This window comes from Parasteatoda tepidariorum, chromosome 11 (genome assembly GCF_982258835.1).
Source record: "Parasteatoda tepidariorum strain Cologne lab strain chromosome 11, Ptep-v5.0, whole genome shotgun sequence".
In the NCBI taxonomy this organism is placed as follows: Eukaryota; Metazoa; Arthropoda; class Arachnida; order Araneae; family Theridiidae; genus Parasteatoda; species Parasteatoda tepidariorum.
In genome coordinates this window covers 56,159,763-56,175,486 of record NC_141765.1, presented here as the reverse complement: position 1 = coordinate 56,175,486, position 15,724 = coordinate 56,159,763, and the positions used below count along the sequence as shown (strand labels likewise).

At 28.1% G+C, this 15,724-nt stretch overlaps 1 protein-coding gene across 3 annotated transcripts in view; it reads left to right on the top strand.

Moving 5' to 3' along the window:
• Positions 1 to 14,927, top strand: part of LOC107445928 (uncharacterized) — a 275,554-nt gene extending 260,627 nt beyond the window's left edge. For all 3 annotated transcript variants that reach the window (XM_071187392.2, XM_071187393.2, XM_016060433.4), the window contains exons 2-4: positions 4,303 to 4,556; positions 8,655 to 8,854; positions 13,773 to 14,927. In XM_071187392.2, the coding sequence (XP_071043493.2) occupies positions 4,303 to 4,556; positions 8,655 to 8,854; positions 13,773 to 14,081 (763 nt within the window). In that variant the 3' untranslated portion in view covers positions 14,082 to 14,927. The remainder of the gene's footprint in view (positions 1 to 4,302; positions 4,557 to 8,654; positions 8,855 to 13,772) is intronic.
• Positions 14,928 to 15,724: the final 797 nt, after the last annotated feature.

Genomic DNA, 15,724 nt, shown 5'->3' with positions numbered 1-15,724 from the left:
TGCATAGAAAAATTACTTAAGGCTAGGATTATTCTTTAAAATGAGTTTTTTTTTAAGTGTTTTTGCTAGAAATTAAATTGTGGACTAGTTATGCATGTACAAGTTGCCTTGTGATGTTAAAAGTTAAGCCACGTTCTTCTCTAGATAATTCCTCAAAATTCTACTTCTGATTTTTAAGTTAAAGTTTGAAAGCTAAGTATATGTCACAATTTTACAGATTGATTATTTAGAGGTACACAATTCCGAAATTAATTTTTTGTTTTTTCTCTTTTTTTTTGTTATTCTCTTATAATGTTACAAGTTTAGCCCCGGCAAACACTATTATAACTTGACATTCTAAAGCAAATTCATTTTATTATTAGTAGTCTGCCAGGCTTTTCTCCATGCAACTCAAAAATTTTTTCATCATTTTTTGACTAATTTGCCCTCGTCTGCGCGGTGTAAGGCGCCATACTAAAGAGTGACAGTTTCAACAAAAAAAAAAAAAAAAAATGAACGAAAGACATTAAAATGTAGTCTTCGTGGTGCAAATCTGTTAGATATTTTTTTAAAATGTTCCTTGTAAAGTAAAGCTTAGAAAGAGTTCTATTTTCATAATCGGACATTATATTATATTAAAAAAATTACAGCTATATAACACCATTTTCAAGATTGGTACTTGTAAAAAAAATAAAGAAAGGGAAAAAGTAACATTCCTCCTAAAAAATTGATTTTTGGGGTGCAAATTTGTAAGACTAGTTTTTAGTGTCCGTAATTACATAAAAACTTGAACAAACTTATCTCTATACTAGTTAAGGTTCAATTCCTGTATTTGAAACAGTTTACAACCTAAATTCGAAAAGGACAATCATATATGTCAAAAATACTGATTTTGCGGAGCATATTTGTGAAAATGTTTTAATAATTGTCCTTTCTCATGAGAACTTTTCCCAAGTTTTTCTCTCTCTCTCTCTCTCTCTCTATATATATATATATATATATATATAAACGTTTCTCACCATATTTTAAAACTCTCTTGTAAATTTGAGCAGTAAATTCTAAACTATTTGGATTAGGGGGAATCTTTTCTTTTATATTTGAAGTTTGAATTACAGTTACTTTAGTTTTAAATAATGCAGACTATTGAATAAATTTTCAATGCGCAATATTTTAATTCCATTTTATTTATGATTTTTTTTTCAAATTCATTTAAATTAAATTTTAATAGCGCGATATTGTATCAAAATAGCAGCACTCTTTCTCATCTATGCATCGTTAGTTGTATTTAGAATATAATCTTTGTTACTTAAAAGACCTCTATCCTCTCCATCCTGGATTTTAGGTAAAATTTTTAATTTGTGTTTTCTTGATATTTTTTGTACTTAACAAACTTTTGATTGTACAGTATCAGTAGACAGAGCAATACCTTTCAAAAATAGGAGAAAATAAAGGGGTAGTTTTAATAGATTAGGTGAAATAGCGCTTATAGAACATCTATTAATTTTCCCTCAAAACTTAAAATTCCCTCAAAACAAAACAGTAAGTAATATGAAACTACACGTTTCTAAGTTTTTAGATTTTTTAAAATCTAGATTTATTAAGTTTTAAACTGATAAAAACTACTTTGGACGATGCTAAAAAATTTTTTAAACATTAATTACATAAGAACAAACATACTTATCAAAAATCTGAATAAGCAACTGTTTGCTATTTAACTACCTATCAAAAAGGGTGGATTGCTGAATTCTATTGGTATAATTTTGTATTTTTGCAAGTGTCAAAAGATGCTGCCAAATAGAGTAATGTCCATCATTAGTTTATTTCGTGAAAATTAAATGATGAGGTTTAAATAAGTACTTAGAACTTTCGTACCCCGTCTCTTCCCCTTCGACAATTTAATTCGCTTGGGAGATGAAGGGACTTATAAAAGTTTGATATTCATAAGATTTTATGATAAAGATTCGTCATTAGCCAAATAGGAATAGAATCCCATCTGATTCTTCTAAGACCATTGTCAACAAAGTAGTTCATTCCAATGATAAACCTATTTTTGAAGAATCATTATTATGCTAATTTATCACTCCTTAATCGTCGCTTTTATAGGATGTATTAAATGTCCCCTAAAGTCATCATAAATTCCTTACATCTCTTCAATCCAGGATATATTATTAACTGTTCATTTGAAACATGGGAAATAAACGAGAAGGAAATCATATCTTCGTGAGAAAGATAAGAAGTTTAGCACGCATCGTCTTGCTGTTCCATGGTTTCATGCATGGAATGAATATTTGAGAATATCTATTAATCAGATATCGGTCAATTTTATTAGTTATTCATCATCTAAGGTAACGGTAAAATCTCCCGTTTGAATGAGCAAAAATATTCAACTTTTACGCTGTTGTTTAATCGTTGTCGATGTATTTAGATTGTTTTTCTCAAGAGCTTAATTTCGAATCAAATGATTTTTCTCATATTAAGGTTTCAAAAAGCAGATTTCTATTGAAATCGCGATAATGTGCGATAGATATGAGATTGGCAAAGAATCAGATGCAGTTAATAGCAAATTAAATATATTTAGTGAATTGGTCTAACACCTTGGAGTGTAAAAATCTGAATTTTTTCCTTAGAAATTTTTTTAAAGACTAACATTTGCCAGAATGGCAAACTTTTCTGTAGACTCGGAATTTACAAGAATTGAAAAAATCTCAAAATGATTACGTGTCCCACCAGACATTTCAGTCTACAAAATACAGGCCAGAGAGAAAAACATGCATAGTTAGGAATATTAATGAAAATGTGCATTAATGAAAGCATATTAATGAAAATATATCAATGTACTTATCATACTGTACTACATGAAAAATGTACTTTCGATGAAAGTATGTGCTTCTTTTATACTTTTTAGCGAAAATATCGAATCTGAAATTATGAATTAAAGTTTTATATTGGTGACTTTGCGTATCCCTATATTTTGAGGTTGTATAAGAAAGTTGATTCCAGTAGTTTTGGTATAGAAGAGTACACGAAAGTCTAGAGCTCTTAATAATTTATTTCAAGTTTTGCCCGTTTCGCTATATCATGAGAAATCCAGTGAAACTAGAGCTTTTTGCACTCAATTATAAAATGTATTAATAAAAAGTTAATTTTACGTACAAAATAATTTTTAACTATTTATTTTGTTTAATAATAATCGAAAACATGTTTGAATTTCATGTTTATTAAAATTTTTATAATAAATGTGAAATCCTAAATGACAAAGTACGAAATCGGCTGAATGGTTCTGAACTTTAAAATTTAAAAAAAGCGTATATTTAAAAATTTGATTTCTTGAAAATTTTCGATCGATTTTGTCAAAAAAAAAAATTAAAAAAGAGACATACGGTTTTCCGCGTTCTGCTTAGAAAACGAGATAAGTTTTTTTATTCAAAGTTTCAAAATTAACTGTAAAGTTTGTTAACATCTTATTTATTTTATGACCTTTGTTGAACAGACGACCCAGTTTTGGGTTTAAGACTGCTAATGTTCAACTATGTAGCCTTGTAATTTTGTGCCCAATCCAGAAGACAGGGGAACTCCTGGATCAAGTATTGGGAGAATTTGCCTTCTTGGAGGACTTTTTGATGGAATTAACCCACGTTTGCGTTACATGGAGAGGAAAACCGCGAGAACATCCAATGGTAAGCCAGACGGCAAGGGGACTTTGAGTCATGATCCTTCTACCGCTGAGGATATTTCACGTCAGCACTGTGGTCTGTGCAAGCTGGATGCGGAATTCGTATCGACCAGTCATCGCTGTGATTCAAACCCGGTTCAATTCATTGGAAGGCGACAGCTCTATCCCCTGAGCCATCGTGGCTCTTTGTAAACATTTTGGAAAGAACTATAAAAACAATTTTCCAAAGTAGTAACCATTTTCAACAAGAGCATAGTACTGTCTAAGGACAAAATTAACACAAGCTCATGCAAATATTTTTGCTAAAATGGTCAGTCAGGCAGGCAACAAGAAACTTGATTGTATATCTGTTTCAGTCATCAGCGCCCTCTGTTGACATACTTTGCATCAAATTTTAAAATTTGGTGAAAATAAAACACGCCGTTCTTCCGAAGATATTAGAAGCGAACCATATTTATATCTTCAGTTTTTCTTTCATTTTTTTTAAAAATTCTTTATTGTCTATCATTTTTTGAATGTCTCATTGATTAGATTGAATGCTTTAAAAAAAATTTTTAGTATGAGAGAATGTACTCAGAGCTAAAAAAAACTTTCATTTAATGACTAATAAAAATATAGCTTAAAGTTCAATTAGCATTATTTTTTTTCAGGGAAATGTCATCATCAAACCTATACTCTATGCTTATTATAGCAGCCATTCTGTGCATTTGCCCAGCGAATAAGACAAAGAGCAAGACTCAAAAGTCCACCGAAAATGGAACTTTAGCAACTTATCGAAATTCATGTTTACGTCTTCAAAATATTGCTAAGTGGATGACAGTATTGTTCAAACTGAAAAGTGCTTGGGTTAACACAACAACAAAAATTATGCTTGAAAATCCTCTACTAGGTTCAAATGCTCGAAGTAAGAGAATGTTTTATATCTTTAAATTTTTTTAGCAACTTTTAATGTTTTTAGCAACAAAGCTTTCTTAACAAACCTTCAACAGTTACAAGAAGCTAGTCTGTTAAAAATTATTAATAACATTAGATAAACATTAAAATTGTATTTCATCATAAAAATATAAGACAAGACACGATTTCGATAATTTTTTTTAAAAGATATCATTTCTTCACTTTTTTGAATGTCAGAAACAAAGATAGATTACAGCTGTAACTAACTAGTGATAATGATAAAATAGTAATCTATCTTGCAACAAAGATTAAATGTTATCATAATCTACGATTAGTATTTTAATCGTGATTACAAAATAATTATAATTCTAAGTGAATGCGACCAACAAATTTGAATGATTACCAGTAATACTACATAAAATAAGTCCTTCTATGATCTATCCTTTTCCCTTTTGTATGTGCTTCAGCTTTTGTTTGAAAAACTATTTAATGTCTTGAACTTCATGCTTTAAATTTAACTCAATCCAATTACATTGATCAAACTCACTATGCTGAGTTTTTGCGGATTTTCTTTTCTTTATTTAAACCAAAAGGGAGTAAAAAAAACTTGCTTAGGTGTGAAGTTGCAGAATGTAAATGATCTAAGTTTTCCTATTGTATTCATATTTATTTGGGTAATATAAGGGTAAGTTTATAGCTCAAGTTAGCTTTTTTCATATGCAGAAATAAAAATATATAAAATGTTTATCATTTATTTAATCATAAACTGAAAATAAAATTAAGAAGTCGGAAGGCATATAAAATTCGAAACATTTGATATTATTTAAAAGGTTTACAAATACGCATACCAACTCTGTATAGCGAAAAAATACAATTCAGTGATGTTCTCACTTAAAAAAGTTTATTTAAATTCTAATCATAGCATATTTGTTTAAAAATTTCTTTTCTGAAATAATTGTCCCCGATGTATTTTCAAAGAATAATTCTATTTTAGACAAATATGGGTTTTTCGATTTTCTCCTAACTTCCCCTGTTATTTTTTTTTTCTTCCTTTAAGATAAAATCCTTGCACTGTAAAAAAGTTGCTGTATTTTTTACAGCACTGGTGTAACGGTAAAGAAAGCATTTTTTGCTTTGAAATGTACATTGTTTTTAGTCACGTGCGTCAGATAACCAATCTGTCGAATGAAATAGTTTGCCGCCATTTTCCTTTGTTTCTTAAAGCATTCGATATGCTTAGTTCGATTTTTTTACATAATATTAATTAACTCTGATATTATGGTTGTGGTGCGAGTTGAAAATCTATTGCAATCTTTTGAAGTTAAAGGAATTCTGTGGTTTTGAAGCAAAATATTAAATTACAAATCTGGAAAACTTAAAAAAGAACATCTGTTATTTGAATAGTGCAATAAGAAGAACATGCGAAAGAATAAATTTATCAATTGTGCAAGAAAATTGTACAGATTATAAAGTGAGTTTTTATTTTCATCAATATTTTTTTAAATATTGTGTTAAATTCAGTATTTATATTTACGATGAGTTAAATAAAACTTTAAACTTTCAAAATGATTAAATTTATTTGGAAAAAAATGTGATTAAATAAAAAAACGTTTTCTCTATTTTAATTACAATAATATGTGTTAATGTGAGGAATAAGATTTGAAAGTATTTTATATTTCTATTATATACGCTTATTTTTATTAATTTTGTGTTATAACTTGTTCTTAGATTTTATTTTTAGATTTCTTTCTTAAATATAGATCTTCGCCATATTCTAATTGCAAAGTTTCGAGCTTGAACTCTGTTCTTAATAATTTGTCTTTCATATTACGTATAAGGTATTAGATATATATATCCTATCATCTTCGATATTCAACGATATTTGTCATCGTTACTTGCTTCAAAAATATAAGCTTATTTTTTATGCTGTCTCGTTAGTTAAACTATATAAACATATCTCATTTTCAATATGTAGTTCTTTTATATGTGGAAAGTACAAAGGCTCCACTTTGTAAAGGAGCAGAAAAATTTCACACTAAAATTTTGATAAAGTAGACCCCAATTTACTGGTATTATTGTGAGTTGTTTAGTTTTGGAATATGTATATATAGCATAAAAAGCTTCTATTAATCTTTTTGTTATCCTAATTAATTATTCTAATCGAAATACTTTCTCACACTTTTAAAAGCCACATCCTGTCCTTAAATCTATTTTTGGTACAAGTATGCATTTAATTAAAAGCAGGACACTTTTCCCTTTAATCTTCGTGGGAATCACTCGACCTATTTCATAAACCAATAGTAATTTCTAAGATTTCCCTCTTTTCCCTAAATAGAGACATTTACGGATTTTACTTTGCAAGATTTTCCCTAACATATACCCGAGGAGCGCAACTTTTCGTGTACACTTTCATGACTGCTCTGTCTTATAATTAATAAATTTTGCACCGTCCTTCCCTGCCTAAGACCTGTTTTAATCCTTCCACTCGGCAACGGCGTTATATATATATAATATATATATTCCAATTTTAAATTATTAAATGCTCTCCCGTTATGGTGATACGAAATAAAAATAGTGTTAAATGGGGAACTTATTAATAATTTTAATAACGAAAAACAAAATTGTCTGGCATTTTAAAAGAAAATAATAAGTATTGCTCAATACTTGGTCTTTTGGAAAAAGTGGAGTTTGATATTCCTACTACCCAGAAAATGCAATTTTATTCTTCGGTTATCAAAGTAGCATCCATTGCTTTTCCAATATAATTATCTTTATTTCGAGTTACTATTGTAACCGATTTTAAAAGTGAATTCATAAGAAATAAAACATGTTTGATTGCCTGATGCAGCTTTTGTATGCTTCTTGTAACCGCATTTTAATTACTCACTGTTTCATCCGGTAATTAAACATGCTTGATGTTTTCAGTTTCGCTTTGCTCTGTTGTGATCAGTTAGACTTTGCGTTCTCCTTGTTCTTATTTTAGGACCCATTATATGCATAATTTTTTCCGTTGCTTTCTGATAAGGATTTTTAAAAATATTTTTTAAGGATGGTCCTCACGGAACACCTTGTGTATTAAGACAGGTTAAAGTCCCAACTTCATTTAAATCAAAAAATAAAATGTTTTGTTTTAAAAAATCTATTCTTAAAATTTACAAACATTTTAAACAGGTTTGTAAACATTTTTATCAGAGAACATTTTTGTGATTTGCTTGATAACTGTGAAAAAATACTTATAATCAGCAATATATTAGTTTATGAAGTCAAATAAAAACAATAGCATTTAGATTCAGCTGAACATTTTGATTGTATAAATTTTTTTTAATTAATTACCCATTTAATTTTTTAATCGCTAGTTAAACATGCTGGGCTAGTAAGTAATGATAAATTATTACCGCTTTATAGTGTTATTATCAGATAAATGGAATTTACCTTAGATAAAAATAACTTGTTCATATCTATTAGAAAAATAATTTCATTTTTTCTAAATTTTTCTGATTAAATTATTCAGCAATCTATTATAAACAATTGTATGCAATTAGATTTTCGGATTATATCACTATTGATATGTGTAAATATTAATAAATTATATTTGCTAATAACTTTATATTTACTTCACTTGTGTCTTTCTTTACACAATTATAGACATGACATTATTAATGCTTATATCAATTAATTTGATTACTTCTTTTTATGTATATAACTCTAAAAGTTTAACAATATAGTTTTATATAAGCTATAAAAAAACCATATGTGTTTTACAGCAAAACTTGCTGCCAGCAGCAGATATAAAATTTACCACGTTGCTATATTGAACAATGCTGTAAAACTTTTGTAGACTGATGCAAGTTTCACAACTTGCTGTTACTGACAGTGCACAGCACTGTCTAAGTATAAAATAAGTTATGAAATAATATATATAGTTATAAATGGTCAGAGAATTGGTTCTCCCTTATGAACTCACCGCTTCGCTGCTCCACATTAATTCTGCTGATTTAATAACAATGCTCTACTTCAAAGACTCGCTACACGATATAGTAAAATCATAACGTTGGAAATACGTTTATCTGTCTCTAGTCAGTAACAAATTTTATAAAATTTATTTCAGAAATGCGAAATATTCCGAACTTGCCAAGCATTCGTAATATGAAAGGAATGGAAGCAGAATGTTCGTCTTTGCAAAACCTTCAAATAACACTCAGAGGTTACGTTCATTTTCAAGCCCAACTACTGCAACTGAAAGCAGTATTTGGAAATATAATTTTACAAAGAGCTCTTAATACAATGAACGAGAGCGTAGCTTTAAAGGTAAATATTTTAAATTTTAAAGTATACAAGTAAATAGCATTTGAGTAAGATAAAATCAAGCGAATGTTTAAATTTAAAATTTTCAAATTATACAGTGTTTAGTTCGAACGAATTAAGAGTGTTCAACAAGTGATAGAAAACTTAAGCATCTTCTTTCAGATTGTATACAAAACTCGGCAAGAATGTCATTTTTAAAATTATCATTTTTGAAAACACTAAATATTAAATTAAAAACAAAATAACAACACTGCGAAAGGATTTCTTTTAAATTTAAAATTATAAAATGCTCTCCCGTCATGGTGATACGAAATAAAAATAGAGTTAAATGGGGAACTTAATAATATAATGACAAAAAAAAAAAAAATAATAAGTCTACAATTTTAAAATAAAAAAAATAAGTAAAATGTTTGATTGTTCAATGCTTGGTTTTTTAGAAAAAGTTGGGTTTGATATTCCTATTACCCTTCTTTTAATGATATTCCTATGTGAGGTTTGATATTCCTATTATATATCTTTAAATTACAAAGATGAGTTCAAGAAGTATCTTCACTAAATATAATATGGTAACTTTTATTTTAACCACTTTAAAGTTATACTTCAAAATTCAACTTAAAATATTCAAATCAAATTTTTTTTTTTCTGAGTAAGCCCAGAAATTCAAAAATTTTACGCTTAGGCTTTTTTTTCTTCTTATTTCTTCTCGTTTTTTTAATGAATTTATCTTTTTCCACATGAAACGTTTTTAATATATTCTTTTTATATCGTTATTCTGTTTATACATGCACAATGAGCAAAAAAAAAAAAAAAAAAAAGAAAAAAAAAAAAAGAAAAAAAAAAAAGATACCTGAATAATATTTGATTTAGTGATAGATTTTAACGTACTAGGACTCCATAATTCGAGATGGTGACCTCAAATATGCTAATTAGTTAGTGCTGACGATATTTTAAGTTACAAAATCAGACACAAAAATGTACTTTCTCTGAATAATTTTAGTTTTTTTTTTCTTCCAACAAGTTATAATTCCTGAATCCCAAAATATGGGGAGCAGTCGCAATTTAAGAAGTACGGTCCCAATAGTTTGGACCGGAGATCGGTCGAAAATTAGGATCTTTAACGTTAATTTTACTTTTAGCGTATTTCACCATATCTCGAACTTTTTAAGCGAATTAAAAAGTGTTTTGCACACAATTATAAAATATATTTATTAGAAGATAATTCTAAGCAAAAAATAATTTTAAAGGATTATATATTTTTTAGTATTTAATTTACTAAGTAGCCGACCGGCTTGTGTACTGGCCTTGCATCAGAAAGGTTCTGGGCTCGAATCCTGGGCAAGGCATGGATGTACTTTCTTTCTCTGTACTATCTGTCCTTATTGTGGGAGCAACGTTGGCCCACCTAATATGGTGCCCTGAAAGAGTTGTTAACAAATCTGCCCTTCAGATGCCTGTATGACCTAGGTCATTCTCCAGGTGGGCATTGGAAAAAAAAATTTACTAAGGATCGAAAAAGTTTTAAACTGTAAGGTGTACAAATTTTTACATTGTTTCAAAGAATGCAATTTTATATTGCAAAATACAAACTTTGATCAAAATCAGTTTACCAGAAAAATCCAATTTTAAATATCTGACTTTTATAAAATTCGATTTCTCGGGAACTATTCGACCGATTTCGTTCGAATTTTGTGCTCACCATATAAAAATTACATTATTTAGAATGATGTAAACTTCTGTGTACTTTAAAAATTGTTTCAGCTATTATTAAATAAAATCATAAATAATTATTAAAAATTCTTTTTTTGCATGGAGTTATATTTGGACAAATGAATTTAATAATTGAGAATCAAAAATTTGCTTAAAAAGTTTTTGAGATATGGCGAAATACGAAAAAAGTAAAAATAACGTTAAGGGGTCCAAACTTTTCGCTCTCCTGACCAAACTATTGGGATCATATTTCCCAGATCGCAGCTACCCATTATATTTTGGGAGTCAGGAATCATAGTTCGTCGAAATAAAGTATGTTTATTCAGAGAAGGTATGTTTTTGGATATGTTTTGGTATCTTAAAATATCGTCTGCACTGATTAATTAGCATGTGTGAGGTCACACCCTCGAACCATTAAGTTCTGGTATGTGAAAATCCGATCATTAGATCAGAAGTTATTCAGGGTGTTTTGCTTATTCAGGGTAGGTATCAGTACATTTTTCTTTTCGTCTTTTGATATTTTAGGATTAAATATTTATTTCAAGCTTAAATGAAAACTGCTGGTTATATAATTTGGCGAAAACAGTTTAGAGTTGTCAGATACATTAAACTTTAATTTCTTAAGTATGAAATAATTATTAACAAATACATACGCACATGAAAAGTTTTTTTTCAAAAAACTATTTTTGCTATATTCTATTTGGAGATGAGCACAGTGGTTATTGGTTAAGGTACTGAATTGTCATTGTAAAGACTGAGGTTCCATCTCTGGAATGACCTAAAGCCTCCCAACTTCAGATCTATAGGTGCTAGCGATCGATGGGTACTGAAAAGTAAAGGGGCCGGTCTGTGTACAGTGCGCGAAAAACAAAATCGACCACCCCGCATAATTTTTGACCTAATAATTGGAAATTCACGTTGGTCAGGAGACCGGTCCAAAGTTTTGACCCCCTTAATGTAAATTTTACTTATTGCGTTTTTCGCCATATCACGAGAACTTGTTAAGCAAATAAAAAAAGAAAAACTGCCCCCAGTTATAAAATTCGTTTGTCTAAAAATTAATTCTAAGCAAAAAAATAAATTTTAGCGAATATTTCTCTTATTTAAGAATATTTTGAATTGTAAGGTGCAGAATTTTTGACATCATTTCAAAGTATCGAATTTTACATGGCAAAATACAAAATTCGAGCAAAACCGGTTAAATAGTTCATGAGAAATCAAATTTTAAAAATAAGACTGTTTTAACATTCGATTTCTCAGAAACCATTGCGCTCAAATTTTGTATTTTGCCATATAAAATTAGATACTTTAAAATGATTTAAAAAATTGTATACCTTACAATTCAAAAATTTTTTGCGTTATTAAATAAAATAATAAATATTTGCAAAAATGTATTTTGTGCAGGGAAGTATCATTGGATAAACGAATTTTTTAATTGGGTGCAAAATTTTTATATATATATATAAATTTTTAAACAATAAATCACAAAGTTGTTGTATATTGAATTAAAATTTATATCTTAAATCACCTAATCATAAAAGTGACAAATTAGTAGTAGTTAGAAAACCCACCATATGAGTTAATCTATTATAACAATAGATTGCAAGTTTTGAGAGCAAGTTTGATAAAAATATATTTTAGTGAAAGCAGCCTTTCACATCCAATAATGTCCTGCCGATACATAGAAAATGAAGTAATATTTGGGGTTAATATTGCAGTTTAAGACAGCGTATAACTTTATTACAACTTCCAAGTAAAACCCTTTCATATTCTCAATTTTGCGGAAAAAGTATCAGATAGATTAGAACTACAAATGTCATGACTGATTTTATTTTTACTTTAACTTAATATCTAAACTTCCTAAGAAAAAAATGTACGATAAAAATGTTTTTACACTTTTGCTGATGTATTGAGTTTTACATGAACAGTGCGCAAAAAAGAAAGAAAGAAAAAAAGGACGAACACTATGAATAAATTTTGATTTATGTATGTAACTCGGATTGTACTAAAACTAAATCTTAATCGTTCGAGGCCCTAACTTTAAATATTCTAATTAATAAGCGCAGACGATAATGTAAGTAACGAAATTAGACACTAAGTTGAACTTTTTTTTATTTAAAATACTTTTGGTTCAAAGGAATATGGATTCTGGACCCATAAAATATGAGTGGAGGTAGCCGCGATCGAGAAAATATGGTCTCAATAGTTAAATTCAAAGAGCAGTCAAACGTTTGACCCTCTTAATATCTCATATCAACTGATTAAATAAGAGTTTCAGTTCATATCTAGATGTATATTTATGTAAATTATATCTCGATAGGCTTATGCATATTTTTTAACTATCAGAGCCATCATTAAGGACATCGTATTTTCCTTCTTGAGGTTTCCTTCCATATTTTGATGGTCAAAAATCAAGATGTGTTAAATAAAAGGCATATTTATTTTGATTTAGTAGGTTTTTGTGTAGATTTTATAACTGAGCACTTAGTATTAATTAATTGGCAAGTTTAAAGTTAACACTTCAAATCACTAAGATTGGCATTGAGCGAGTCAAAATTCGATCATTCGAAAGTAAGCTACACAGGTTGATATATTTTTTTTTCTTGTTTTTTTTTTTACTCATTGTATATTACACCAATTTTTCATTTCTATTCGGGAAAACTTTTATTTTAAAATAGATAAAAACTTGATTTCCAAAGCAACTTTATGAACATTTCGTTTTATATCCATCCTAGTTTATTAAATTTTATAAAAAATTTATTAAAAAATGTTTTGTAAAATCAAAGTAATTGTAAATGCCAGTAATAATTTTTTTATTGAATGAAAATATTGAAATTTTGAAAAAATACTGCTTATCCATGAAAAAAATTTTTTTTTTATTGAATACATTTATCTTATTAGGTACTTCTGTTTTTCGTACTACTATTTACCAAACAAATTACTATTTGAAACATTTATCCAAATTTAAATGTATTCTATCTCTCGAGTAAGATTTCTGAAAATAAATCAAGGGGGTTTTGAAACTTAGACTCGAATAATAACTAATTTATTGATGAAATAAACTAAGATGTGTAGAAGTAAATTAAAACTTATGACAAGATTCCTCGATAGCATGGTGCGAAATAATTTGATACTCAATTACCATTTAATTCTTAATTTTGCATAATAATTTTTTTTTTAAACATGAGTTTGATAGTCTCATTTTTTTTTCCAGAGCCAAATCAAAAGTTTTGACCTGTTAAATAAAACTGCTTCAAGTGCCCTAGAAAGGTTGAAAGAATTGAATAAATTCTCAAGTTATGCAATAAGCAATGATGATGCAATTTCTAAAAGTGCTATTAACAATATTCGTAATGCACCAAAGTTACTTTCATATTTTCAAGCACAAACTAATGATATATTTGAAAATTTGCTAAATGTTACCAGGACATCTAATTCACTAAAACAAACTCAAAATCTTATGAAGACAGGGGATTTATTTAAAAGTCTTGGCAGGTCTTTAGATAATTTCTTCTTTCATTAGCTCAATTGATTGAGTGGGTAGTAGTACCATTATGGCTAATGAATGTAAGAACTGTGCTTTACATAAGTTTTTAATTCATCAGGATGCTAATTAGTTTAGAAATTTTTTAAGTGGTAGATGAAATCTCAAATGGATGGAATTGTGAGAATTTAAAAAAAATAAAAGTAAATTAAAATGTTTTTGCAACTTTAAACGAATATATTGCGCCATATATTAAAATAATTTATAGCGATGATGTGAACTTAATGTATTGCAAGTACGCAATATAATAAACTTGCACGTGTTTATATATCTCATCAAAATACATAGTTTTATGAATTATGAGCTTGTGGACAGTTAACTTTCCAGGAATTTGAGAATTTATATAGCTTGTTCTTGATATTAGAAACAAATGAACCATAATACTTTAATCATGGATTAAAAATTGAAAATCAACATTAGATTGGAATGCTGGAAAGTTTACCTTTCAAAACTAGTCAAAATTTTACTTAAAATCAGAAAATTATCATTGTACTTGAATTATTAAGAATATACATATTGAGTTTAGTATAAGAAGTTAAAAGATAACAAAAAAATATTCTATACAATTATACATACATTTTGATTTTTTGGAGTACTGTTTAAAAATAATAATTTAAAAGTGAAAATTTTCCGAGAAATGTCAAACAAATTTGCAATTTCTGAGCAAGTATTATAATGTTGTTTCTTTTGATTTTTGTTTATTCATCTTTCAATTGAATTCAAATTATTACCTAATAGTTTGTTACATGTGTTTGTTGTATTTTAAAGTAATTTTTTTACTGTCTTAACTCTATAAGGACATAATAAAAATACATTTTAAGAACATTCCAGTATTGTTATCTTTTCAGAAATCATTCGTTTAACTAATTTATTGCTTGCATTCTTCGAGATAAATAAATTAGCAAGAAAATGTTAGGTTTATAAAAAAAAAAGTGAAAACTTTTATTGGTTTTGTAACTTTAGGGTCAGCATTTTAAATAATCAGCTTATATAATTTCGATCGTAAGTAAAAAATATAATAAATTTAAAAAAAATTTAGTCATTAGGTTACTTCAAGGATGTATGTAGTTCCCAGAGATTAAGTTTTTTCAGAATCAGTCTTAAGTACTGTTTGATAAACTAGCCTGGATTACATACAACTTTCCTCGTTCGGCATATTAGAGCTAGTTTTGATTGTTGTGCAAACAAACTCAACTCTGATCGGGAAATAGATTATTAACAGAAGTTTTTTTATGACTTCTAATTTTATCAAACAGTACTCCATTAATGATTCTTTATGGACAATGATTATAGGGAGTAAAGAGAAAGAGGGGAAAAGCGTTGTGCAAAATATTCTTTACAAATAAATAAAACTAAAAGCAAAAACATATTTGCAAAATAAATGGCTTAAAAATACTTAATCTTAACAGATCTTTCAAATTTTGAAAAACTAAACATGGTAAGACATAGTTTTTTTTTTTTTTACTACATTGCTTAAGGATTGCTATATGCTTAAGGATTTCCTTGAGGTAGGGTATATCTAAAAATTACACAAAATTCCGAAACAGTAAAGACATACATTTATTTATCAAATGTACACCAGGACAAAACTTTCCAGAAAATAAAAATTGGAATTTTTGTGA